The 27,992-nt window shown below is 46.6% G+C and overlaps 1 protein-coding gene across 6 annotated transcripts; it reads right to left on the bottom strand.

The window, feature by feature from the left end:
* zbtb4 (zinc finger and BTB domain containing 4) lies at positions 1-27,902 on the bottom strand. Of its 6 annotated transcripts, XM_080903638.1 has the most exons (3): positions 25,838-27,902; positions 25,607-25,708; positions 1-8,682 (listed from the first exon to the last, which is right to left on the bottom strand). In XM_080903638.1, exon 3 carries the CDS (start codon positions 8,664-8,666, stop codon positions 3,174-3,176), a length of 5,493 nt encoding a protein of 1,830 aa, XP_080759764.1. In that variant the 5' UTR covers positions 8,667-8,682; positions 25,607-25,708; positions 25,838-27,902; the 3' UTR covers positions 1-3,173. The 6 variants fall into 6 exon arrangements, with proteins under 6 accessions (XP_080759764.1, XP_080759768.1, XP_080759766.1 ...); XM_080903642.1 differs by lacking the exon at positions 25,607-25,708 and having other exon boundaries at positions 25,886-27,902; XM_080903640.1 differs by lacking the exon at positions 25,607-25,708.
* Between the last annotated feature and the right edge of the window lie 90 nt (positions 27,903-27,992).

The raw sequence follows: 27,992 nt of genomic DNA on the forward strand, positions 1-27,992 counted from the left end.
ATTTCGCTGGGTCATCAGGTTAATACTTTATTTTGTTTGATTGCAGCAAAGAGAAAGAAAGAGAGACGGAAACGGGGTGGGGTTGGGGTGGAGGAGAAGTAGAATGTCGGAGAGAGGAAACTACAGACTTTGGGAGAGCTGTGGCTACAAGCCTTTGTATCAAATCTAAAGACAAAGTCATCAGGCAACATTAAAACATCTTTTAAAAATAACAATAACATATTCTGTGGGCTCTATATGGCACAGTATTACCCTAGACATGTACACGATACCAAAACAGTTTAGCCACACTCCTACATCTATGAACAGCTTCGTAGCAAACAAAGCCAAGAACTCTATCTCCAAATCATCATTTCTCAAGGAAAAAAAAATGCTAATTCAAATTTCTTATGCCATAACAAGGCACCTTTAACAGTTGAAATCTGGCAGATCCACATCTTACTATAATTATTTAAATATCAAAGCAGAGGCACATTCATTGAAACTAAAACATACAGTAAATAGTTGTTTTGTTTAGTTTGATTTTTTAAACCTCCAGATTCCAGTCCAGTCACTACAATACGTCGATTTGCATGCTTTTGGTCTGTATGATAACCATGAGAGCAAACTATGGCATAAGAAACTATGGTCCAAAAACACCCCCGCGAAACACAAACATGTCCGTCTACAGGAATGGCTTGAGATAGTGTATTGGAGACAGAAAGGCTTTTTATTTTACACTGAAACTAACCCACAGAAAAGAAAAGAAAAACAAAACAGGTGGCCCATATACTGCCAAGGGATATGCTGCTTAGGCAGATTTATTTTGGTTTTCTTATTCACGTCGCGCAGCCGCTCGCTCTCGTACACAACACGTACCCCAAACATACAAAAAAACAAATAAAAAAAAAACATTTAAAAATAAAAAGGCTTGTAACCACACCCAAGGGGGACGCCTGTGCACCCCTGCAGTCGGTCACACAGTGTTTTCAACACTCCCACCTGGACCAAAAAGGTGCCCGAGTACCATCACACACCGAAACGTCGTCACTCAGAACAACAACACCAGTAACAAAAACAAAAGAAGGTGCAGCGAGCGAGTGTATGCTCGAGGGGGAGAGGGGCGAGGGGCGGGGAGGGGGCGGGATTAAAATAGCGCCTACAAAGTGACCGTGAGAAGTAAAAAAAAAAGAAAAGTGGCGACTAATTTTTGTGGAATTCTTCCAAATAATACATCAAAAACATAACAGATATGGATGATTTAGAGACCAGAAAAAATATATATAAAAGGAAACAAAACAGAAGCTGTGCGCACAATGCCAGATTTGCCGAGGATATAAACGGTTAGGAAGCGAGTGTTGCTCATGCTTTGTGGATACAGAACCAAAGTTTACTGACATGTTCCTAGGACTACTGTATATATGCATACCAGACGTTATACGGTTCTTTTAACAGGTTATTTGTGTCAAAACAGAAAACAAAACAGGAACTTGGAAAAAAAAAAAAAAAAACCAAACAAAAAACAACTCTACCATTAATGTAGCTGTACTTCATTAACCTCATGACTAAATTTACATTCATATTTTGAAGTTTTTACCCTCCCCTCTTTTCCGCCGAAGCCACTTTCCCCACCTGGTAGGGCTAAACAACATAAACAACAACATCTTTTCAACGGAACAAACATATAGAGAGATAACATTACACTTAACAAAAAGGCCCCACCGCGAGGGCGTCTGGAGAGTGTCGGCCACCGCTTTTTGGCCTTTTCCTACCTCTCGCTAATAACACAAGGCAGGAAGGGAATAGTTCAGACTTTTTTTTTTCTTTTTCCAATCTCCTCACAGTTATGGAGCAGGACAACATTTTTCGTCCGCAGCGTCATTTCTACGGAGCACTTCTGTTCAGAGTCCAGCAGTTTTGTGCCCATATATTTCTCTTTCCTCTTCAGAAACAACTCAATACCCTGAATTCATTTCTCTTTCTCCCCCCTCATTCTTTGCTCTCTTCTTCCTGGCTTAGAAAATGGAGCCTTTTCCTCTTCCAGTCAAAGAGGGGAAAAAGCTACGCAACATGAAGGCTGACCTTTCTTTTTTTCTTTTAGTAGTATTTTCAGTTTTTTTTTTCTTTTTAAGTTTTTAAGTGAAGGAAATGAGATGAAAAAACAGAAGTGCAATGGTCTACCAGCCTTTAATTCTTACCCAGTGGCCAGCTACATTTCCAAAGCAGCTACAAGTGTCCCTTTTAAGTGACCACTACTTTTCTTGTTTGTGCACATAAGGTATAAACTATGGTGAATGCTATACAGATCCTACAGTGTCATCTGGCCCTCGGAGTCGCCAGGTTCGCTGACAGACCTCAGAAGCTCAGCTGATCTGTCATTGTCATAGACTCGCGTCCAGCCACAGCTTCGACTTCTTAATGATTTGGATATGAAGAATCGCTTCTAAATGCACTTCTACACATTGACCTACGGTAGCTTTTCCGACTAGAGTAGGAATGCTGTGTGCATCTCAAACGGAATGATCTTATTCCCACACACCCAAACTCACACACTTTCGCACATATGCAGTTAATGCTCAACCCCTGCATGCACACATCCCTACCTGCTGTACATGTTCATGTAAAAGCTCACATATATACCTCTCGTGGACACTTTTACACCAGCGGGACACGCCTGCTGTTCTCACTCGCTCACTCGTACAAACGCACGCAAAAGGTTTGAGTCGTTTAATGCTTCACCACCTCCAGCCGTGTTGAATAAGGACTCCTCTGCCTCATCCTTGCCCACACAAGCCTTCCCTGAAGAGCCTTTATCCTCGTTATGCGGTGACTATAAAGGGAAGTAGACTGAACTAATTTTTTTTCTTTTTTTCACAAAACACACACCCTGTTAGCAGTTCTTAATTCTTATATTATAGATAATATAATGAGTCAAAGAGGAAGATTAATCGAGCTCTAGATCTATAACACGCTACAGCTGGGCGGGAGAGATGCGGAGAGAGGCGAGCAGGAGTAAAGGCAGGAGAGTTTCTTTGCTTCTTCTCCTCCCTTCACACTTTTGCTTCCTAACTCTGATCTCTGCTGGATTAAAGAGAGGCAGGGGTGCCGTGCCAGTGTATGCACTCCTCCCGCTCCCAGCCTGAACACATGAGGCTGTCCCCTTTGAATTATATTCCTTTTAATGCGTGGCTGTCCTAGGGTTTGCTGCTGCTGTTGTCCCGTTGCTTTTTGCTGCTGCCGCTGCTGCCGCTGTAGAGGCTTGGGTTTGCCACGAGGGGATGGGGGGCCGCCCCCATGTAAGGCCCGGCAGTTGCTGCGTAGTTGAAGATGGCAGGGAGGAAGGGCAGAGGCTCCACTTTGTCTCCCCCCGGTGCCATCATATTCAGAGCCACGGGCAGCGCTGCCAAGTTGTAGGGATAGGCCAGGAACTGGGGCCCATACAGCAGCTGGTAGGGGTCCGGATAGAATGGCAGCTTGGCCAGGTCCCCGCCATTAGGGACCATCACTTTTCCCAAGGGGCCAAAGGGAAGCGTTCCAGGCGGGTAGGAGGACATGAGCAGGTTTTCCTCCTGCTTCTTACCAGAGCGGTAGCTGTCCGGCACAATGAGGGGTAGTGGATAATCCTGGGAGGGGTAACCCACTGGGGTGGTGTTACCTTGCTGGGAATCTCTAGAAGAAACGGTATCCTGGTGCTCCGGTTCAGGTGGCTGTGGGGCTCGGGGGAGAAGCAGAGCGTGGGCAGAGGGGCGGTCGCCGGCACCAGCTGCTCCAGTGGGCAGCGTAAGCCTGTCAAGTCCTTGTGAACTGGAGTGAACCTGGTGGTTGGTTTGAGCTATCAGTCCAATGGTCGAAGGTGACCGGCAGGGGGATTTGGGAGTGTGCCTGTGTGATGAGGGTCCATTCATAGTGGTTTGAGTGGGGATATGTTGGGGAGATGGGACAGGGCTCAAGGGCTCCTCTTTGGGGACCAAAAGTGTGATCTGGTCCTCTGGGATGTGAGCAGCTCTACTGACTTGGTGGACCCTCTCTAGTTCTTTTTCTCTCTCCCTCACAATTTCTTTCTCCCTCTCCCGCTCTCTCTGTCTCTCCAGCTCCCTCTCTTTCTCCCTTTGCCTCTCTATCTCCCTCTCGCGAGCTAGTATTGAGGACATGGTCAGGTCTTGTGCTTCATTGGGAGAGGGACTGCGGGACAGGGACTGGACTCTGAGATCTTGCACCAGAGGCGGCTCCTCGTAGCCGGCGTGTAGAAATAAACTGCTCCCACCCTGTCTCTCTCTGTCCATAATGACCCCATCCCGTTTCATGAATCCCCCCTCGGAGCTGGAACATGTTGTCATGGAAACAGGAGGAGCAGCAGTGGTTATTCTGGTCTGTGATGTCATGGGCACATTTGGGGAGGTGTTGGCGGATGCCACAGCGTGCACAGGGCTGGGTATTCTGTGGATCTGACTATCTAGGTGCTTTTTGCTGGGAGTGCGGTAGTCAAGACATTCAGATCCGTTCATGACGAGCACGGTCTGGAGGGTGGAGGGCGTGGCAGATGTTAATTTGTGGTTGGTGGGTGTAAGGTTTACTGGGGCGTCTAACGGAGGGTCTGCAGCTTTTGGTGGCTCTCTCTCTGGAGCTGGAAGTGTGGGCTCTGTTAGTTCAGGTTTGTCACTGGTTTCTGACACCTGATGATCTGTGAGCTCACAGAGGTGCTCCTCAGGCTGCTGCGACGCCAAGCACTCGCCACTGCTGGGCGGCTCTGGCGTCGAATAGCTGATGACTGAAACAGAGAGAGCACTGGGAAGCTCTGCTTTTTCATTCTCTCTGCTAAGAATGTCAGCAACTGTCTCTGCTGTTTTTGGCTCTGTGTCTTTATCTTCTCTTTCTCTCTCTGGAGAACTGCTGAGCTCGTGGCGTCGGATGTGTCGATTCAGAGCTGAGGATGTCTTGCACACCTTGTGACACTGTGGGCACGTGTGTCGTGATAAGGCCCTTCTACTTAGACGAGTTGGACTAGAGTGACTCCCTCCCAGGCCACCCTGTCCCCCCTTATCTTCATCATATTTTGAAATCTCTGGCACAGGTTTGACCCCTTCTACTTGTTCGTGAGCAGCTTTGAGAGGTGCACAGGGGGCTTCAGTAGGTTTGGGATGCTGGGCTCTCTGGTGGTCTTCCAGCTTATCCCTCGAGGGGAAAGTGGCTCGACAGAAAAGGCAAACAAACTCCAGCAGGTGGCTCAGCTCATGTTTGTCTCGTTTTCTGGGGCTCGAGAACCAGCGGCCGCACGTACCACACTCAGCTGCGTTCCCGTTAGTCCACGGCCGCCTTTTTATTCCTGTAGGAGCCACTGAGGTAGACTGAGGAGGTTTTGGAGAGTGCACAGGAGAGGTGGAAACCTCATGGCGGGTTTCCTTAACCTCTTCTTCAGCCTCTTTATTTTTATCTTTCTTTTCCCCCTCTCCCTTGTCTCTGTTAGCTTTTGGCAGTTTTTCAGCCTCCTCAGTTGTTGCATCCTCTTCTTCATCTTGTGATTTCTCTGTTTCTTTATTTGAAAGGTTCTTAAGCCTCTCTGCCCTCCTCTTCAGCCGGATGGAGCGCTTGTACTTTAGCTTCCTCTGCCAGCTCTTTACCCTCTGTAGATGTGCTTGGGCCTTTCTCTTGGGCTTATAGGAGTAGTAAGGTCGCCATAAATTGTCCTCTGTGTCATGGTCGCTCTCGAGCTCGCGCACCTCCTGACGAAAGTAGTACTCCCTCACTTCACTGGGGGATTTGGGGCTCTTTTTCCTGACCACTTCTTCTTCTTCCTCCTCCTCCTCAGAGTCTCCACCTTCCTTATTGCCCTCTGCTTCCATGCTGGCTCTGCTTTGGAGGCGGTGTCTGTGGTGGTGGTGGTGGTGGGAGTGAGAGTGGCGTGGTTCCTTGGCGTCCCGCACAGATGATGTTTCACTGCGTTTGGTTTTGGGGGGAGAAAGGCTCTTATCTCTCCTGAGGTCTGTCTCAGATATACTGCGCTTCACTATGGCCTCCTCACCAATACGTACAGTAATCTGACACAGTGGCCCTGCCTCTTTGACCTGTGACCCTACAGATGCTGACAGCTGCTTTGAGTTAGAGATATCACTCTTGCTGTGGGACTTGCGTGATTTGTGAAATAATCTGCCTGTCTCTCTGTCCTGCCTGCCTCTCGAGCCCTCCTCTGCCGTATCTGAACTGTCTCTTGACCTCTTTCTGTGATTATCTATGCTGTCCCTTTGCTTTTTGATGGGCCGAGACGGGCCCTTGACTACAGTCTGACTGTCACTGTTTTCGGGGGATGGGCTGTTCACTGGGCTTTTCTCGCTTCCAGACGTGACCTGATTGCTATGCACAATGACAGAGGATGACACAGCTGTCCCGTGAACTATGACGGAGGGCTTTGTATGGCCATATGTTATCACAGAAGGCATGCTCGTCTCTGTGCCTCTACCACTCTTGAGACTTTTGGTTTTACTGCTGTTGGACATTTTGAAGCTGCCACTACCTCTCCCCTGCTCTGACTCAATGTCTTCACTCTCATGTTTTCTAACCTGGGACATATCTACCTGGGGGAGGGGTGTTAGTGCAGAGAGGTCCCTGTGCTCAGCAGTCACAGAGACAGGGAATCCATCAGGGAATCCATCAGGGAAGGCATCTGGGTCAGGCTTTAGACTCTGAGGGTGGGCCCCACTGATTAGGCTTTGCAGGTCCCCGGGGCCCAGAGCACAGCCCAGGCCTGGCAGGGAGAGGGGAGGTGTTTCGGTTGGTGGCAGGAGCAGGCCGTTATGCAAACTGTCACTGTAAGTCTTGTAGGGTCTCTTCTGGGAGCGCATGGGAAGAAGACGGTACAGTTTGAGGGCGTTAGCTTTCTGCTTATAACCCCCGTTAGCTGTCTTCTCACTGGAGATGAGGCTGGGATTAATCCCATGGATGGTCTTCTGATGGGTTTTGAGATTGTAGTACGTGGCGAAGGCATCCCAGCAGAAGATGCACTGGTAGCGGCGCTCTCCTGTGTGCCACACCTCATGCTTTGTGCGGTACTCGGCCAGGGCAAAGACCTTGTCGCAGAAATGGCACGGATATTTGCGGCGCCAGGAGTGCACATTAGAGTGACGCTTCAGGCTGGAGAGGGTCATGTAGGAGCGCTCGCACACAGAGCAGAAGTAGATGACATTGCCGTCTACCACCTTCACAAAATGGTTCTCATCACCCGCCAGCACCTCTGTGCCTGCTGCATCATCACCTTGGATACGCGCCAGGAGGCTTCGTGCTTTCTTCCCTGGCCGTGCCTTGCTGATGTCTGTCTCTCCCACAATCATTCCCCCCTCCACTCTCACCTCGCCCTCCTCCAGCGGCTCCTCCTTTGGCTGTATAGTGAGAGAAGGAGGGCGAAGGCTATTAGAGGGCAGGCCTGGCACCCTGCAGGAGGCCTCGTGGGATTGCAGTCTCTTGCTGTGGATAAAGACCTTGCCACAGTAACGGCAGCAAAGGGCGCGGCTGCCACGATGCAGCCGCATGTGGACCGTGAGGGAGGAGGCTGAGCTAAACAGCCGATGGCACACGCCACAAATCAGTTCGGGCTTCAGGCTGTCAGTAGGGGAGTAGGAGGATGAGTGTGGGGGTGCGGTGAGGCCCTCGGAGGGAGGAGGAGGTGGTGGTGGTAAAGGGGGAGGGAGATGGAGGGTGGGTGGGTGAAGACTTGGTCCGTGAGGGCTCCCAGCTTTCCCAGATGGCCTTCCTGTTATTTTCTCTCGTCTCTCTGCATCCCCGCCTCTCTGATAGGCTGATGTGCCCAGACTGAAGAGGATCTGAGCAGTCTGTGAGGGGGAGGCTGTACCGTTGGCCGCCCTGTGCCTTTCATCCCATCCATCTCTAGCATAACATCCCCCAAAAGGCCCGGTGGAGGATCTTGGTGGCGACCTGTGAAACTGAGTCTCTGAACTGAGCTTGGAGCACTTTAGAGGAGGTGGCGATTTGATGTCCTTTCTGATGAGTGCATGAACAGTCATGGGAGATGAGGAGGAGGAGGGCGAAGAGGACGGAGAGCTGTCGTGTCTTGGGGGTTTAAAAGGTCTGTGCTTTACGTCCATGGTGGCATCCAGTTTCCACAGCGACCCCTTGTCTGAGCTTTTGGACGACGGTCGCCGTCGGTGGGGGGAAGGGGAAGATGAGGAGGAGGTGCCATGACAGTGGTTTGGTGATGTCAGAGAGGTCGGAAGGGGGGCTGCACTGAGCGGGAAGCTTAGGGTGATTTTTGCATTTTTAGGTCCATCACCCATATCCTCTAACCTGTCCTCCATTGTGGTCTCTCCCCGGCCTCCGAGCCTTTTACCCTTCATCTCCAAGCGCTCAGCTTCCCCTTCCTCCCCCTCCTCTTCTTTTTCTTCTTCAGACTGGGAAGTCACACCAGGACGGTGTACTGGTTTGTGTAGTCCTTTGACCTTGTTTGAGCCGTACAAACTGACAGGCGGATGCAAGGAGGAAGCTCGAGCTGGGTGAAGGGTGTTTCGAACCACTGGCAGCGGCGGCGGGGAAGACAAAGGGGACAGTCGCTGACTTTGGTGTGAGGTGGGGTCCTTAGCTGCAGTCCGTGCGGGTTTGCAGAGGGAAGCCGGGCGTTGTTCACTCAGACGTGACGGAATATGGCCCACACGGAGGGGGTCCCACACCTCACCGGACACCATGACCACCCCCCGAAATCTGAAAGAAAAAAAATCAGAAAGAAGGTATTAGCATTATAAGCATACCATGGTATATGTACAAAACATACATAAGGTAGAAAATGGACATTACACCCAAAACTTTTGCAGACGCAATCATGACAAACAGTGGAGAAGACTAAATGCCCAGCTATGCTGAACTCCCGACTGCTCAGGCAGGAATGGTGAGTGCAGGGAGGGAGAGGGCAGAGGGGGAAGGAATGAATCTGCGGCAGTGCTGGTTTAGATTTCAGCGTGCCACAGCCAAGCTTTCAGAAACGCATTCCAGCGATCCATCTCTCTCTCTAGGCTGTGACACAACATTCCCTATGCCTAATTGGAAGGCGTTCAGATTTTATCAAGATTCCCGCGGAATAAATTGCTGACTTAGATTCGTGGCCCCAACACGCATAAAAATAGTCCCGCTCTCTCTTTATATGTGAGCAAGAGCCTTGTTAGCCATTCCTGGCAGTGGCTAGTATTTGCCAGGCATGACTCTAACCATTTATTTGTGAAGGCGGGGATGGGGGGGGGGAGGGAGATTGCATGCATGTGCACAGAGAAGGGGTGTTTTTCTGCCCTCTGCATCCGGTACAATCTCGGCTAAGCCGGAGAAGATGAGCGACAGGCTATCCTCATTTCCATCCTAATTCGCCTGCTACGGTGGCGGTTGCAGTGCCACTGCAAAAATGTCCCATAAATGAGAAAGCAGCAGAATCGCGTACCGGCAGTCAGCTCGCTGTTATCACTTATTTATTGCGGGTTCATTTGTTTAGGTCTGCAGATTTTGGGGGGGGGGCAGAGACGGGATTGGGCCGTAATGATGTGACGAGGAGAAAAATCCTCAGTCATGCTTTTCTGCCTTCGTTTCGAGCAGCAAAGCAGCCAGGAAGGCAGGCCGCTGTAAAATTCCACAGGCAGCCCTGAACAGGCAGAAACTAGGTCAGCACTGTTATTGCAGAGGAAAGAGGAGGGAGAGACAGAGAAGGAGAAAAGAGGGTGAGGATGAGGGAGAGTGAAAGGGTGACAGAAAAAAAGGGAGACAGAAAGAGTGTGTGGGTTAGTGAAAAAGGGGGGCGCGGGGGGGGGGGGGGGGGGGGGGGTGTTAATATAGGAACAGTCAGACACACGGCACCGTCAGATAAACAGGAGCCCAGGCTAATGCTACCACACACACGCAGAGCACATACGTGCACTCTGCATACACTCTCACCCACAGGCAAGACAGGCCGGCATAAACAAAGCAGTTCAACATGGAAGGGCCTGCTTGTAAATGATATTCAAAACCAAAGGGTGAATCTGAGTGCACAGCGGCCTAACACTGAGGATGCAGCTGGAGTGACATGTAGCCAACGGAAGGAAAACAGAAGTGTCTTTTAATCACATACTGGGTGCAAGCAGCGGCACATGCTCTTTGTTATGCAAGGGACAATAAAGCGGTTCATGCCGGCTTTCAGATCTAAATCAGAGCAAGGGTGCACGAATCAGTGCTCAGTACTGAAACGGGCCTCCGTTGTCGCTCACATTTGCTGAGCGATAGATGTTGTGCAGGAAATCCCTTATGGCAAGCGCCAGGCTGCTACAAGTGGGCGGACGCGCTGAGAGACAGCGCCAAGGCTAAAAATTTCATCCCCTCATCTGATTCTTGCGTCGCGGACAGGAAAATGCGTACGACGCCCCCTCGCTCTTTCTCTTCATCTCCCTATGACGCACGGAGCCACTGTGCAAGCAGAGCCTGCACAACACGCAGCCTGACTGTGACAGGCTGCCTTTTAAAAGTCCCAACTTTATCTCCACACACACACACACACACACACACACACACACACACACACACACACACACACACACACACACACACACACACACAGAGATGAGTGGACAAACACCTCGACACTCGGCGCACAGACAAATGTGACCATGAGAGTCCCCAGGCAAAAATCAAAATAAACAGCAACCCTGTTCCCACACCTCTCTGCAACAGGATGTTCTGCACAAATAAACACGTCGCCCGGCCTGTGACGCGTTCGTCTATTTATGCTCGTGGCACTACAAAAACCGCGCATCGAGAGCAGGTGCTCAGCCGGTGCGGGCCAAATTACGGAGCGGGCTCACGTAAACACGACGCGCATTATAGCAAACGCGTCGGCTTTCATGTAAAGACAGAGACGCTGGGCTGACAGGCAGAGGGATCAAAGGCAGACTTTGAGCATGATTCAGTTTGTTTTCCACATCAAATGACAAATCTGAAGAGAAAGTAAACATCAGCGGTTTTGATTAGGAGGATTTTATTCTTTAAAACCTTAAAAATAGCACAAAGTTGAAGATCGGTGCATTTAAAGTGACAATAAAGTTCCTCGTTTTGATTATAATTACAAATTAAACGTTGACTGCACATTGTAACGGCATGGCCAACACGTATGACCAACGCATGACACCATTAGGGGGATACAGATGGGGGCCCAATCGGGTCTGGCATTCACTGCGCAACCCCTGTATGCCACCGAGCAGGAAATCTTCAGGGAAAATTAAGGCTCGTTTTTTGTTTTTCACTACTGCTATCAGTCGCTTTCCCCAGGTAACTGAAATGAGGGACACTGGAAGAAATAGAGCCACAGTGGAAACTGTGATTGGCAAATAAGAGGGAGGAGGCACAGTAGCGCGAAGAGGAAGCATGACACGCAGCGTGAGTAAAGCAAGGAGAAACCTCAGACAGAGGAATTCACTTGATGGAGGTGAGAGGGTTTTACGGGAAACGCTGATCCGTAAGTAACAAAGCCTACCTGACCGTACTCCTCTCATTAACCTTTAAACTCCTTAACTTTAGGAAATTAAAAGTGCTATCCAGCACAACAAATAACTTGGACCTGCTTGGACTCCAAGTTTGACTTATTGACTTTGGGGTCTTTTTTCTCTTGGCAGGAGAAAAATGTGGAGAACTTTAACTTTTCCCTTATAATTGTATGATTTGCAACGGACAATCAGTCACCGGGAACATCGCCGCTAAACTGGCCTTGTATAACAGAAGGCAGGACGGCAGAGGAGTTTGGCTGGTGCACCAGCTCGAGGCCTTGAACCAGACGTTGAGCAATCTGTTTATTCCGCACTGAAACTGGTACTCATGCTGATAGACAAATAACTGGTGGGATTCAGTTACCATGTTTTTTTTTAACCATCTTACAGAAACACTCTCAAAAATCAAACCACCAGTGTTGAGATTTTTTTTTAATCTTCAAAGGGAAAACGACATAAAAAGGAAACCCTTTACAGCTCTTTCACAACAATACTTCTTATAATTGAATATTAAAAGGTCTGATTAAAGCAAATTAGATTTAATGCTGCTTTAGCGCCTCTTAATGTGGCACAATCAATATAGTGCAAACAGCTAACACTTGCACCTATGGCTCCTTTAAATTTTGAACTAATAGTGCTTAAATGATTAACTTCACCTCTGGGTATTCACTCTTTGCCATTCACCCTCCCAAATTAGGCCTTGATTAAAACTTCTTTTTATTTCCACAGTTTAGGCCATCATATTTACACAACTGCAACACAACAACAGGATATCTTCGATAACTTGCACGCCTGGGAAAAAAAAAATAGAAGCAGCTTGACGATCAAACAGGCCGTGACGGACCGAGTTTAGTTTGAGTTTACTCTGACCCTGAATGCAGCGGATGAGTTTGATGCGTTTCTTATAAAATAGGGAACTGTAACCAGCGGCAGTAACCTGACAGTAACTACAGGTCACAGCTGAACCAGGAAGTCTGTGTGTGTGTGTGTGTGTGACTTATGTTTTTCCTTCTTTGCAATCCTTTTTCAGGATATCCCTTTATTTGTGGCGTGATAATAACATTGCACTCAGCAATTAGGCTGCTGACTGCAATGTTATTATTACTGAAAATAATCATGGTATCAGTGCTCGTGCGTGTATTTGTGTGTGTGTGATAGGTTAAGAGGAGTGCCTGCGAGGGTGAATGTGGGGGGCCTGTGTGTTCCAGCCGGCGAGCCAGCGGCGAGGAGCATGTGGGAAGACGAAGGTGTAGCTGGGCGCCCTCCCCTGTGGAAGGTCAGCCAGAGGGGCCCAGGCATCGAAGCAGCAGTAGGTCTGCAAAGATGAGTGTTTGTGTGTGTGCATAATGTTGTGAGTGTGGGTGGGTTGGTGGGGTGGGGGGCATCGTTAGCAAGAACAGCTACTGAACTCCCGACAACCCCCCGGCCAAGAGGGCGTGGTGGAGCCAGCCAGATGGGATAGAGCAGGAGGGAGGAGGTAAGGGGAAGTTGGCATGGTTCGGGGAGTGGTTATGGTGGTGTGAGTGGGGGCGTGGGGGGGCTGGAGGGGAGACTTCAAACACATCCATCCCGTGTTCACATTTTACGGTTTCCTCGTCTTTCATATCCCCCCCTCGTGCAATCCCTCAGTGTGACTGACTGCGTGCCCCCACCCTGTGTGTAAACTGTCGTATCATGGTGTTTTCGAATGCCACTGCACGCACCGGCAAACCTGCCCGTGTCTAAAACGCACCACTCTCCACGCTCTGTTAGCTCCCAGCCCAGCACGTAATTCCCATAATTCTGCTTGCTGCAACAGAATCATGGGAGGCATTAGGAAGCAGCGAGACCCAAAAAAACATGAAGAAGGGAAAAAAAAACCCCAGCTCTGGAGAGCGGCGGCAATGCATCGGTGACCTTTGTTGAGGTAATTCCCCCCACCCCCAAATCATTTTCAATTTCATGCGCAGTCCCTGCTGAAGGCGTGAAAACCTCATTTAAGTTCTTAACATGCGAGTATTAGCAAAGCGGTTTGTCACCATGAACAGCAAGTACACCCATGGCAGGGTGAGCAGCAAAGCGCTGCACCAGCTTCCTGAGCTTGTCCACATCCTTTTAAGTTTGCAGCATGTGAGAAAAAAAAACAAAAACATTTATGTAAACACAGCTAACCAAGTCAAAGACGGTAACGCTTTTCATCTCAGCACTTTAATGTCCAGCGCAGAAAAACGCCTCAAAGGCACTTAATTCATCTAATGTGTGACTCAGCCACATTTAAAATAGCAAACCGCCGCTATCAACATCATCATCTTCTTTTATTTCTTTTTTTTTCAACACAACAGAGCTGCAGAGGAACTACACTTCCTATTGTCTGACCTATGACCTCTCACCCCGTGGCAGTATGGGTCATATTTTCCACATGCCGAGCTCGGGGACCTGTCTCGGCATCCAGGAGGGGAACGAGGAATGTTGGGAGTAGCTGGCAGCAGATGGTCTGTTGTTTTGGAAAAAAAAAAAAGAAAAAAGTAAGGCTTATGCTGGGCTGGGGACATCAACATGCCCTCTACCGCTCTATGTGAGGCAACCTCCAGCACAACACCAGGCTGGTAAAATGGAGGACAAACTGGGCGGCCCAAAAAAACGAAATAAGAGACAGAACCTGTTGATGGGACCGGAGATGTTTACCATCGCCTACATCCGACATTTAAACTCACCAGAACACTTCCTCTAATGTTGTTGGCGAGTTCACATGCAGGAGGTGGGGGACCGGCCCACCATGTTTAAGAGACCCCCTCAAAACAAACCTTGCATCGCGTGTTTGACCGCCACCGCTCGCTCCCTCTCCCCTCGAGTCCCTGACCTGCAGTGACTCGCCGAGACGCGAGATAAATTAAAAGTTTCATCACAATCTCAGAACGAGTCATCGCTCTTGAAAAAGAACTGCGTGGTGCGCCAGCGACAGAGGATGAGGGAGACGAGGGACGAGGCCTGTTACTGGCACACGCACACGCACAGATCCAGCGCGCACACACACATACACACACATATAAATACCCTACCATAAACACACACTGCATAAGCGCACACACCCACCACAGGACTCACGCCCCAGCACGCGCACAGTAAAATAAAAACCTTTTCCTCCTTCTTCACGCGCGGAGCAATCACCGCCGCAGCAGCAGAGTGAAGCGGAAAAACAAGCAGGAAAACAACAGATTTCAGCCTCTCTTCCTCTTATTCTCTCTGTCTGTCTCTCAGCAAGGCAAGCATACAAGAGAACGTACCTCGGAAAACCTCCTGCTGCATCTCTGCTGCGATGTGTTCTTTCCCCTCACACTCCCTCTCTCTCTCTCTCTCTCTCCCCCTTTGGTCTGTGTATGCGCACGTCGGAGTGTGTGCGAGAGAGGGAGAGAGAGAGAGAGAGAGTGAGCGGAGGGAGAGGCGGCGCACACACGCATGCACACACATACAGGCAGCAGTGTGTGAAGACAGAGGGCAGGAGCGATTCTCACACTCGAACTTGCTTGCTCTCACTCGCTCACTCCCCCCTTTTCTTGCTCTCTCTCCTGTCTCACTCCAGTTTTTTTTGCCTCTGACACACGATTCTTAGTGTTTTTGCTCTTTTCTTCTTCTTCTCCGGCAAGTGAATCCCTCTGCACCCCCTCAACTGACCCACCACCACTTCCACCCCAACCTCACTGAATCCAATCTTCCTTTTATTTGGAAGTGTTGTCCTCCCCCCCCCTTTCCCTCTCTAACACACATGCACAGACACACACGCATACACACACACACACACACGCTACTTTATATACACAAAGCCCAGTGATAGGGAGAGGGAGGGAGAGAGGCAGAGGGAGACAGAGTGGGAGAGCAAGCAAGCAAGAGGACGCCATTTAAGCAGTTTGTTACGAGCACTGCAAGTCCCCAAAATGGCTGAAAACAAACAGGAACCACGCCAACTCAAAAAACCTGGGCACCAGGACAGACAGACGGAGGGACAGTGAGAGGAGAACGAGGGAGAGAGACAGCGAGAAAGTGAGACCGACGGGGAGAGAGAGAGAGACAGAGAGAGCACAAGGCTGGTGGTAGTCAAATGGCGGATGGGAGCACTCTGTGAAACAAGTGAAGTTCAGTGGGGGAAAACTCAGACATTATAAAGGGTGTTGTGTGTGTGTGTGTGTGTGTGTGGGGGGGGGTACTCCGACCATTCAGCACGCCACTTCGATGAAGTTTTGGGATTCGGAAGAGACACTTTGAAAAAAGAACAGCTAAAATTGATTCAGCAGGTGCCGGAACGTCCCCAACTTTAAGCAAAGCTCAAAACAACCCCCCAGAAACAAAAATGCCAAACCCTACATTTCCCATGATGCAACTTAAACTCATGCTCTCCCTGCCTGGCAGATGCCCATGTCTTTCATGCTTCGTGACCTCACTTGCTAACCATGAAGGGTGTTCAGATTTAAAATAGCATGTGTGAAAACAATGCAACAGGCTGCGTAGGTGGAGGCGTGTTCCTCCAAGTACCAAAACAATTCACCGCCAACCAGGAAGGCCGGTCAGACCGACGAGTGCAAGGGCCAAGCGCGCTTTACAGTGGTGTCATAAAGAATTTTACAACTTTGGAAAGACGGCACAGCCACAATAATTCAGTCCTGCGTCCTGACGTTTGCAAAGTAAACAGCTGTTGCTGGAAGGAAGTGATGGCACCACCATTCATCGGTGAGAGTATGGAGAGCTGCATGGATGGATGCAAAGCTCAGTGACAGGGATAAGGTGGGAGGAAAGGCCGATCAACCAAACAAAGTCTTTCTAGCAGCAAGTCTTGGTGCTCTGCGTACATCTTTGGAGCCCCAACTGAGGACCTACTTGGGCAGTTATTTGAAGCTCCAGTCTAACTTTAATTTCAACAGATGTGTAGAAACAGAACTCAGATTTTTGACTACATCTCATTAACGGCACAGTCCAGAGAACCAACATGAGGGGAGCTGGAGCTTATCCCAGTGGTCATAGGACAAGAGACAGGGTACACCTAGGACAAGTTCCCAGTCTGCTGTAGGGCCAACCATTCTCAATTTTAAATCCACCAATTAACCTAAACCCACTAACTGCGTGTCTTTGGACTGGGAGGAAGCCAGAGTGTCTGGAGAGAACAAACTCCACACAAAAAAGGCCCGGCCAGATGGTGGAGTTGAACCCAGGACCTTCTACTGTGAGGCAACAGTGCTAACCACTGCACTGCCAACACCGTTTTCTGTCACACTGAGTAGCAACAAAACTGTTGCGAACCTCTACTGTCCACGTGCAACCCTGCAACGACAAAGACATCTTCCATCTTTGCTGTTTGGGGACTCGTGCAGAGCTCCCTTTAGGGCTATTTGTGTGCCGTTGTCGCTCACTATGCCTAAATACTTCTTTTCCATCATAGGCTAATGTATTGGTCTAGTTTATATTTTAAGATTTGAGGGACAAGGAAACTTCACATTTTATGAAACTGGATCAAATCTTTTCTGGTATAAAACCAGAGTGCTGTCCCAGAGTAGCGGCCAGTGCACGAAATTTTTCAGACTCGTCTTTAAATGAGAACGTGGCCAAAGGCTGAGAGAGCGCCACAAACCCCGGGGCAGGGACACCATTCCATTGTCCGTGCCCTCAGCTAAAACGGTTCAAGTGCTACCGTCGATGGCGCTGCTCCTGTCAATTAAGGGCTTTTAGGTCAGCTGGGGTATCTGGGGGATACTCTGAAATCTACTGGGCACAACTCTCAGTTTTGTTTGGCAGCACAACTTTAATCAAGGTCTGCAGCTGCATCTGAGCACTGATTCGTGCATAGCCATGCAAAATGCCTCACAACAGAAACTGCCTTCGCCCTCCCTGCTCTCGGCCTTGCGTGTCGCGGTCGGTAGAAATTCCTCCGACAGCCATGAGCCACTCTGCGGCCTCAGATCAGGAGGTATTCTCTCAGCTGGAACAAGAAGGAAGAAAAATGCGAGCTGGGGTGGAAGAATGTTCTGGTACTGTTATGCTACAGCACCATCATACTTCCCACTGTCCTTTTGAGTGGAGAGACCCCCCGCCCACCCCCCTCCGGTACCCACCAACTGAACCTTGACGCCAACAACCCACCCTCCTCCTCCTACTCTTCCCCTGCCCTTTCCCTCTTTCATCAGTCTCTCTCACCCTCATTGTACGCTGCCACACTTGTCTCCATGGGAACCGCTCTGGGATTGGGTGTTGTTCCTGTGACCTCTCGAGCTCTTGGAGTTGAGTGAACTTTTTTTTTTTTCCTGCACCCTCCATCCTCACTCGTGCACGTTTTTAAAGCAAAGTGTGTGTATGTGAGAGAGAACTGGAAAGTGAAAAATTATGTCTGTCATGAAAATGAGCTCATGCATGCGTGATGCGGAGACAATGTGTGTGAGAGTGAGTGTGTGTTACAGGAGTGCAGCCACTCGGTCCACGCATGTGCACCTGCATTGTCCCGTGGCTGCAGCCGGCCACCAACTCTACATTCAGAGGCACCCCGTTGTCCGTCAATCCCTATTCATGGCTGTTAGGCCAGACGTGATCATATCTTTTCATGCTGTGCTACCAAGCGACACGCACATCTGAATACACAGAGATAGAGAAACTTAGAAAGCCATGTCGGTGGAAAATTTAAACCATTAACTCACCAAGTCTTTCAATATTTAACCAAAGGAAGAAGAAAACAAAAAAGTGTTTATCTGAGTCGCGGCGTCAGTCTTGGATTTCGTCTCGGGCGCACACGGGATGTTGAAGCTCAAATAGATTTCTTTAGAAAATTAAAAGGAATTAATTCTACATGTACGGTCGGACTGAACTAAAATGTTTTTGTTGTTTTCACTCAGCACTATACCAGCTGTGCAATCAAAAGGACCCTACGCAGTCTGGCTGAATTATGGAGGAAACCTTTGGTAGGTGCATCCTTGTTTGTTTTTCAGGGTCTGTCAGCTTGTGCATGAGGACACGGATGCACATGCTAAAATAAAGCATAAATCTTAACACTGTGTAGCAACACTGTTCTAACCATGATATGAAGCTGATATAAACTATGTACTCAAAATGCAAGTAGTTTGTGAAGTAGTAAAAATACCTCGACATGCTGTCTTAAACTTTCACTAGCTTAAATTTAGCAAATAGTTATCAAATTAAGCCATCTTAATCACATTAAGCACTCATCTGAAACATGTTTTGATCCATTGTCTCAAGTTTGCGCTCATTTTTTTTCTTTTTTTAGTCTTAGCTAACTCCTGGGGGAAATATGAGTCTTTAATCTTTAAATGCTACATTATGTTCATCAGCTAGTCACTAACTGCTGACTGAGGCACCAGAAATGGCATCATCCAAGCAGTAAGGCTCAGTGTAGCCTCAACAATGTAGTTTGTGATTATAAACCCCCCATGCTATTCTTAAAATTAAAAACAAAACATGCTGTTCATACCCGCTTTAAGGAAACACACAGTGCGTTTTATCCAGAAGTCTGACTTTTTTCTTTAAATGAAGACAACTGAGAGCTCGAGTCTATCTCTTAAAGACGTGCTGAACGAGGCTTGTTGTTCCAGTATAAACACTTGAGTGAGCCTAGGATCTTGTATCTGAGAAGAAAGGGAAAGGTCGTCATCTCTGTCAGATCCACGATATGCAGAGTCACACCTGCAGTCAGTTTGAGTTTTAGTGCACCTGAACTCTAAACGTGCTTGCTTACTGCTTACCAGACTTGTCAAGCATCAGATCCTTAGTTCTTGGTGTTTATTCGGTCAGTTGTTTGTAGTTGAATAAAAAAAAAAAAAAAAAAAGAGTTATGAGATAGGAATCAGTCACTCTCTTTGCTTGTTTCCTCTTAACATTCACTTTGTGTTTCTGCTAACCCGGACACTGGTGTGCATATAACCCGAGGCCCGTTCATGGGTTAGAAAACATCCTCAGTGATCTCAGAGAAGGGATGACTAACCTGCTCTCCAGCTGACTTGGACTCTGATCAAAGTGGGAAGTCAAACAACGTTACAGGAGTTCAAATGTCAGTGCCTTCTTAAAGAGGAAGCAGCAGCTTTAAGAGGACGACGCAGCAAGTTTCTGCGTTTCTCAGGAAAGCAGTGAAAGCGCAGCATATACATTTTCTGCAAGCGTGCGGGCTAATAATGAGCTTTACATGTGTTTACATCTGTACACGATTGGGTGTTTAATCCTTCAGTTTTATCTCACAGAGAGAGGGGCGGTGCTGTGAGTAATTTGATGAAACCTCGGTAGACGTAGGGAGAGAGATGAGCGTGCTGCAGCCTGTCCTCTGCAAACACGTCTCTGCTGTTTACAAAAAAACAAAATCAGTGCAGGAAGCCGGTAATATGGAACAGAAAATCCACGCAACAAACGGCTCCCACATGATGAAGTTAACAGCAGAAACCACCATTTAACTGGTTTAACAGCTCTTCCACAGACTACTCAGACCTACAGATAAACACCATCATAAAGCCCAGTTTACAACACACAGTCAAAAAGAAAGTACACCCTCTTTAAAGTCTAAGGTTTTATATATTAGGACATAATAAAATTCACTTGCTCCCTATTAGTCTTAAAACTAGGAAAAGATTATATATCATGTCATTAATTTCTTAACAAAAGCAAAAGTGCAATAGGTGAATAACTAAGTACACCTTTGCTGCTTCCACAGGAAATAAAAGGGAAAGTAACCGCCAGGAGCTGCTGATCTACTACACTTGATTAACCAATCGTCAACAAATATGAGCACCTTTTTACAAGCAGAAGTTTTTACAGTGTGGTGGTAATACAATACCAATGAGGAAATGAGGAAAAATCTTAGAGAAGCAATTGCTGTTGTCCATTAATATGGGAAGGGTTATAAGGCCATTTCAGAACAATCTGAAGTCCATCACTCTCCGGTAAGAAAGATTATTCACAAGTGAAAGATACTGAAGACGTCTGCCAATCTTCCCAGGAGTCGACATCCCAGCAAATTCACCCCAAGGTCAGACTGTGCAAAGCTCAGAGACGCTACCAAAAAAAGCTTACGTTTGCAGAACTGCATTTAAACCAGTGGTTCCCAAACTTTCTTTGCTGGGCCCCCCTTTGTTTTACAAGAAAATCTTTGTGCCCCCCTGGCACAAACGCATCCTCCAACCACACACGCCCATATTTTGCATATAAACTCCATTGCAGTTTATTTCACACCTCAAACCTTTAGTAAACATTAAAAAAAATGAAAGTAAACTGCAATAAATTAGAGGTTACAATAAAATAAACTACCAACACTTTTAAATAACAGAAAAACAAACCATCTTTATGGTGTAATTATTATACGTGTAGTTTTTTGTTACTGTGTAAGAATACTCAATATTGCTATCAATACATTTTTCACAAAATGCCTCTCTGTGCAAACATAAACAACTGTGGGATACTGTTTGTCCGGGATTTGGACAGCCCAGCGGGTGCTCCCGATGCAGGGGAAACAAATTCTGATCGGGATACCTACCTTGGCGCCACCGTTGTGCAGGTAAAGCCAAAGGCAAAATATGCTTCATCATTTTTTCTAGTCTTTGGTTTGGAAGCATATGTGGCGATACTTCATCTTCTGCTTTGTATTTGTGTGGGAGCCCTGCCAAAAACCTGTCCATTATGCTATCAGTGTCCAAGCATTCGTTTTTTTATTCATACTGCGCCCCCCCTGCAATGGCTCTGTGCCCCCCTAAGGGGCGCGCCCCCACTTTAGGAACCACTGATTTAAACAAACCTTTTGTAACAATGTCCTTTGGACAGACAAGACCAGCGTGAATCAGTTTAGCTAATGTTGGCTTTAACAGGCTATTGCACTGGGAAAGCTTTTTCACATGACTGTAATTCTACAGCTATAATTAGACAAACCTATTTTTTCCTGCTTTATCTTAAAATATTCCCCTGATGTGTCACTGAGTAGGGAAAAAAGGCATCTAATGAAATGCTGTATGAGTTACACATTTTTCAACCAACCTGTAAGAATGTAAACATAACTGTGCCAGCAGCCTCTCGAAAACTCGTAAAACCACAGGGTTGGAAGACAGAAGAAACTTTGAATAATCAGGTCAGAAGTGCCACAACACAACATTTATTCTACGTCTATACAGAGGCTACGACTGGATGCTTCAAGGTTAAAAGGGTACAACCACAGAACCGTGCATAGCATAAAGGTGAAACTGCTTTTGTATCATCACAAAGGTCGAGCTATGACAGACTAGGATCGAAATCTGAAAGTATTGTTTTCAAACTCCTGTCTTCGTTTTGTTTCTTCAAGAATTATTGGGTAATTTCACACTTTTACTTGAACTTCTCACAGCTGTCAGACCTATTAAACCAACTGCAGGTAGGCACAAAACAGCGGAAATATTTTAGTTGCTAACACAACAACAATGATCATGAAATAATTTTCATGTAATCGGATTAAAAATGGAAGATGGAAGACATATTCCCCCTTTTTTCTTGAGCTGAGAATGCTTAAAACTTCTGAAGTCTCGGCAGAGGAGTTAGCAGGTTCAACTCTACACCATGCTCACAGCCAGAAATACACACACACACACACGACAAAGAGCCTGTCCTCAGCAGATGTCCACAACCTGCACGCTGCTAAGCTCAGAGGATGTCCCACAGGCACGATGAAAGCACAGGAAAGGTTTCATCGAGCTACGCTGACAAGTTATGTTCGACAGTTATAGTGCATTGCTGGACTTGCCTGATATAACTCAATAGGCGGATCCATCGGAGTATCAAATGACAGAAACGAGCCTTTATCCACCCAAAGTCTAACAGGCCTGTTCTAGGTCCCTGAAGCAGGCACACCGAGCTATAACGAGCATGTTTGTGTGACTCAGCAGCGAGACTGCTGAGTCACACAAACTCTCCCCGGGCACACGGGAGATAAAATGTCGAAAACTGGAATTACATGGGCGCAGGCCGCGCAAGAGAGTTAAGGCTGGCATCTAATTTACAATTTGATATGCAATAAACCGCTGGCAAAATATGGTTGTGTAACACGGGGGAAAAGAGCAGAAAAAGAAGAGGAGGAGAGGAAGCAAGGATGTTGCTAAAGGAGACTAGAAAGGATAGTTGGAAAATCATCTGGGAGGGGTGCTTGATATGGTGTGGAAGAGAGAGGGAGGGAGGTGGATGGCTGGTTTTTCCACTGCCAGAAAGAGAGAGGGAGAGAGAGGGGACGGCTAAATCAAATTAATTAGCTCCTTCATCTCCAGGCAGCTACTCAGGCATGCTGTACTGGCAAAGAGAGGCAGTTGGAAGGGGTGGGGGGCATTAGGCAGAAGAAAACGGGAGAAAGCGAGATAGGACATGGTGGAGGGGGTGAAAAGCCTGCTGTGTATGTGCGCCATTCAGGAGGAGCAGGAGAGGGGAGGGGTGCATAATTCTCTGATAAGCAGGAGGGTTGTTTTGCTGGAGCTGCTGCTCAGCCGTGAGGAGGAGGAGGAGGAGGAGGAGGAAGTAGCTGCATGTTGGCTGACGCCGTGTGCTGCTGCGCTTCATGGCGATGGTACTTCCTGTTTCTAGACAGGCTGTATTTTGAGGGCACTGTAAACAACCCCGCTTTCATCCACGCCTCTTTAAATAGCACGCAGGCACTTCAATCAGAGCCTCCCGGAAAGACGGGAAGCCGTCTTGGAAAGACAAAAGAGATAGATACAGGGATTTCTTTTTTTTTTTGAGTTAGGAAAATATGAGGTAAACGTATCCTGTAATCAAAAATAAAATGTAGAAAGGGTGGAAAAAAGAAACCCAACTGTTGAGCTGACATTAAGAATTAAAGGGAAAGAGGGAAAGAAAGGGAAAAAAAAAGAAAATGAGGCAGATGGTCTGGTCAGTGGCATTCAGCCAGGGGAAACACAACAGCAGCACAGGAGAGAAACTTAACACAAAAAAATGGATAAGAAGGGACACCGCAGACAACATGTGGCCATCTCTGAGACTATGAGCGAGGCAGACGAAGCCAATGACGCAAGAAAGCGAAGATGAAAACTTAAGACATAGAGAAATATGTTCAAGTTGTTCAGTTAGTTGGCAGACAGCTCTTTGAGGGGGACCGAAAGCAATCATGCGACCGTATGAAAAGGTAAATAGGCCAAGCTGATTGAGAATGAAAGGCGTACAAAAAGAAGCCCCCCAAAAGCTTAACAATGAGTGAAAAGGACAGTGCCAGGGGTCAAAACCCTGGAAGAAGCGAGCAATGGACAGCTCGTTGCAGCAGCGTCGCCCAGACGAGACTTGGCTGCTCTGAGAACCCGAGATTAGCGCTAAGCTGATTGCAACGCGAGGTGGGATCAGGAGCAATTAATTTAGCACCCAGATCATTCCAGGAAAAGGCTGAAAGAGCCTTAACAAAACACAGATCTCCCGCAAAAACTCCTCCGAGTCAAATACTAGCTGACTTAACATTCCTGCTTGTGTCTGCAAATGAGCTGCCTGAAAGGAATCCTGGGTAAAAAAGACGGCAGATGAGGGACCTGGAAGGCTTGAAAGAGTGTTTGGATGATAAAAGGAAGGATGAAAGAAAAGATGAAGACGCTTGGCAGAGGCTGACATCAGCCAAAACAAACAGTCAAAGAACAGGACATTCTGTAGCGGGCAGAAATGGGCTGGCCTGTTCAGATGGGCTCTCGGAGCACGCCTCTGAACGTGCGTCAACCATTTTTTATTAACATCCTGGTCCCTAATGTAAGAGAACGAAAGGTTTTCTTTTTCTTTGTTCCAATAATCGCACGAACCTGACATTAAATACTGAGTCTTGCCTGTTTGATCCTGGTGCTCAGCGTGATGACCCCTGCACACTGGGATTTGTAGTTTTTCCAACAACCGCCCATTTTCTCAAACTTTACTGAGGCACACAAATTCTCCATTTCATGTTCAGCAGTTTTATCCAGAGAGCAGCAACACAGCCTCCAGGACATGCTGCCTTTCACTTTGTCAAGAAACAGTGATCTTGTGCTGTGCAGTGACTCACTGGCTGATGTCATTCAATAACAATACAATTTTTCTACAGGGATGGAGGCGAACGTTATAGTTTAAGCTCACTGTAAATCTGACTGAAAAAATTAAGTCTCTGCTTTGTTTTTTTGCTATACTGTGCTATAACCCCACCACAAACTCACTGACCCCTAACAACTCACATGCGCTCTCGACAGACAAGAGCTCCCCCTGGATACACCAATCTTCAGTCCTTACAGGAACAAACAGACGCTCTCCTATACCGACAGCAGCCAAATCAAACAACCATTCCCCTCTAACCGAAGCGAGACTTTGCTCCTGGTTTTAACAGACACATCAACAACCAGGCCACCGTCACCAACTGGCCTTCTCTAAAACATCAAACTTAAGTCAACCATGGCTACTGAAGGAAACATCCAGCTGCCAAAACCACCAGCATTCACAGAGTCCGGATTTTCTTCCAATCTATTTTCTAAAGTGAAACTGCGCGGCAAACATGACTGAGAAACATAAACTGAAGCAACCTTAAAAGTATGAGAAGCTAAGCCACATTGAGCAGCGGACAGTACCGCAGTCTGTCAGACTTCTAAAGCTGAATTCACTACATGTAATGATTAATCATTATCATTAAATATAAATATTTTCCAACTTCAGTTTGAAAGAAGTTCACATTATATGCAATCACATGCCTCATTAGAGTAAAGGTACTATTATTAACATTTAAAATGCATTACTAGTAAACGTATGCATTCAAATTTTCATTCATAGTCTCTGTCCTTCTTTTAAAGTATTATAGTGTATATTTCTATATATACTTACAACTGCTTGTCAGCATAATCTCATAGCTGTAATTACCCATTTAGAAATTTGATATTACCTATTACATTTACAAGGTGTATGTAAAACTAAAAAGTACTCAATAACAGCAAAGAAAGTGAATCATATACATAAAGTTACAGTAATTGCACAACTTTAGTGTGTTTTTACATTGAAATCTTCTTTAAATAATCCAGTCAAGGGCCGTACACACCAGGCCTACAGGACGTTCCTACTCCTGAACCAGTCTGATCTATACACATTTGATTCTTTCATGCTTAGGAAAGCAGAGGTGACTGCTTTTGATACTATGCTGACACTATGGGGCTATATGCACTAACCTCCTCGGAACAGCAGAGGGAGCACTTTTGACAGTCTTCTGGGAGCCGGTTCCGCATTGAAAATGTGGTTGTGCAATGCCTTTGCAAAGCTGATCATTCTCACTACAAGCCAGAGGAGGGAGCCAACTGGTCAACAATGAATCCTTTGTATAGTCATGGTATAGCATGGCACATGGTGAACAAAGTGATCTACTGTCACATTCCTATGTACATTTCAAAACGTGTCATCACCATCACTCGGAGCATGTTTTGACTCCATGTGGATACAGCAGATCTGACCTTACTTCTGAGCTTCAGTGATGCTCTCCTCTGATGGATCTGCCAAAAAACAGAACAGATGATGGCAAACAGGCATGTTCACAGTGCTGGTATTTGGTCCCATTCAGCAACATGCATGTGGTATTTTTTTTTAACAAGAAAATGTGGGATGTAAAAATAAAACTTAACAGTCCATACTGTTGTTTCAAAAATGTTTCTTTATTTAGAAAAAAAGGAAAATGGGCAGGAGAACCTGATACAATGCTTCAACAGCATTACATGCAGTAAAAACACTACACCAGATTTAGATTATGCAACCACACAAGGATTTAAACACTGCTTGTGGCGTTTACTCCCACCTTCTTTTGACAAAACGAAGACAAAATGTGTAAAAGGGTCTATACCGAATACTGAGCACCTACTGCCAAACAACCCTCTGTTGCTTTTATGGGACAAATGGGATTGGTGGCTGTCAAAGAGCTTACATTTAAGACATTGTATCATTTTGCTCAGGAAACACTGGTCACTTCGGTCGATTCCTTTGAGCATAATCTATTGTTTATGCTGAAGACAATTCTTAGCTACTGAAGACACTTATAATATTTTAGCTCTAACACGCTTACCTCAGTTTGACTCTAATACATGCTGGTTAAGACCCCATTGTTCTAATTACAGTAAATTCAGGGTTATACATCCGCATACAGACTAAACAGAGAGATTTCCTCTTCTATAACAGACTAATATGCACGTTGTTAGCAAAATGGCTTCAACTTTCTCCACCGACGAAGAGTCGACAGTGTTCAAATCGTCACTGGCAAACGTAAACGAGCACTTTCTACCTCTGAAATAACCTAACGATTTAAAAGTAAAGCTAAAATATTCACAGGGCTCATTTTAATACTGTGTTCGGCGGTTTAATATAAAAACAAATACGTGGGTATTTGACTGGTCAAGTTAGCCAACAAGAATATTCCAGACCTCCATCTTTTCTCGTTCACAACAAGAAGCATACAACCGCCATGTTGAGCGCTAACTGTGATAGCCTTAATTATATTCCTCACGGTAGCGTTTGAAAAGCAAAAATAAAGGTGGTATAGTAAATCAACGCGTTTTCAACAACCTCAGCATGTAAACAAGCATGGTACCATTAGCCAGTAATTAACCGGTAAACATCGTTTTGTGCCATTATGGCAAATACAGGGCTAAACCGAAGAAGGCTAAAACACAGGGAGCCTCACGTTAACGGCACTTTTTAACACTACGATATAATAATACCATTATGGGATAAATATAATAAACTGTTGATGGTACGTGAAATAGCAGGGCAAAAAACATCAGGGAACATACCGTCATTGCTGGTAAATAGTCCGACGTTAAGCTAACCAATCGACTGCTTTACCCAAGAAAGCCAAATAATAACTCTAGAAATTTAAAAATGGAATCAGCGGGCTTGTAAACGAGTTGCAACCATTACACTTTAAATAACACTCGCCGTTCGTCGGTAAAATTAGTGGCCAAATAATGCAACTTAACCGCCATTTCAGCCTGCTTTCGAAACGTGGCCTTTGTAGGGTTTCTCGTTTTAACAAAAATATTTTAAAGCGAATCAACAATTTAACATTATGATTCAATACAAAGCGAGCATATTACAGATATAAGTGAAAATAGTCAAAATCCGGTGAGAAGCAGGTGTTAAATAAGCAGTTGAGGCTTCCCCGAGACTTTCCTAAAGGGCGTGCGGGAAAATCCAGTTCAATATGCAGCCATCCCTCGCAGTCGAGTCTGAGGCTTGCATTCAAAGTCCCAGAGATCCAAAAATGCACAAGTCAAAAAGCCAAAACGTCGACGCATTTCTTAAAAGAGATCGAAATATAATCCAATAAACAATGTTTCTGAAGTGAAAATGTAATATTTGTCGACTATTTTCCCTGTTTCACTACAGACATTTACAGGCCTCAGCTCTGAGCCTCTTTTCTTAGAGCCCAGGCTGATCCACAGCGAGACGAACGAGGGAAGAGAGATTTTTTTTATTTTTGCTCAGAGGGAAGAAATTCACATCGGCAACATTCGGCAAACATCGGAAACGAGGCGGGTTTTGGTGAAATTATTATAAGAAGCTTCATATCTT

This window comes from Rhamphochromis sp. 'chilingali', assembly GCF_963969265.1.
Source record: "Rhamphochromis sp. 'chilingali' genome assembly, chromosome: 1".
NCBI classification, from domain to species: domain Eukaryota; kingdom Metazoa; phylum Chordata; class Actinopteri; order Cichliformes; family Cichlidae; genus Rhamphochromis; species Rhamphochromis sp. 'chilingali'.

Coding starts and splice junctions, on each gene's coding strand:
- zbtb4 (XM_080903642.1), bottom strand. CDS start 8,666: ATGGTGTCCGGTGAGGTGTGGGACCCCCTCCGTGTGGGCCATATTCCG.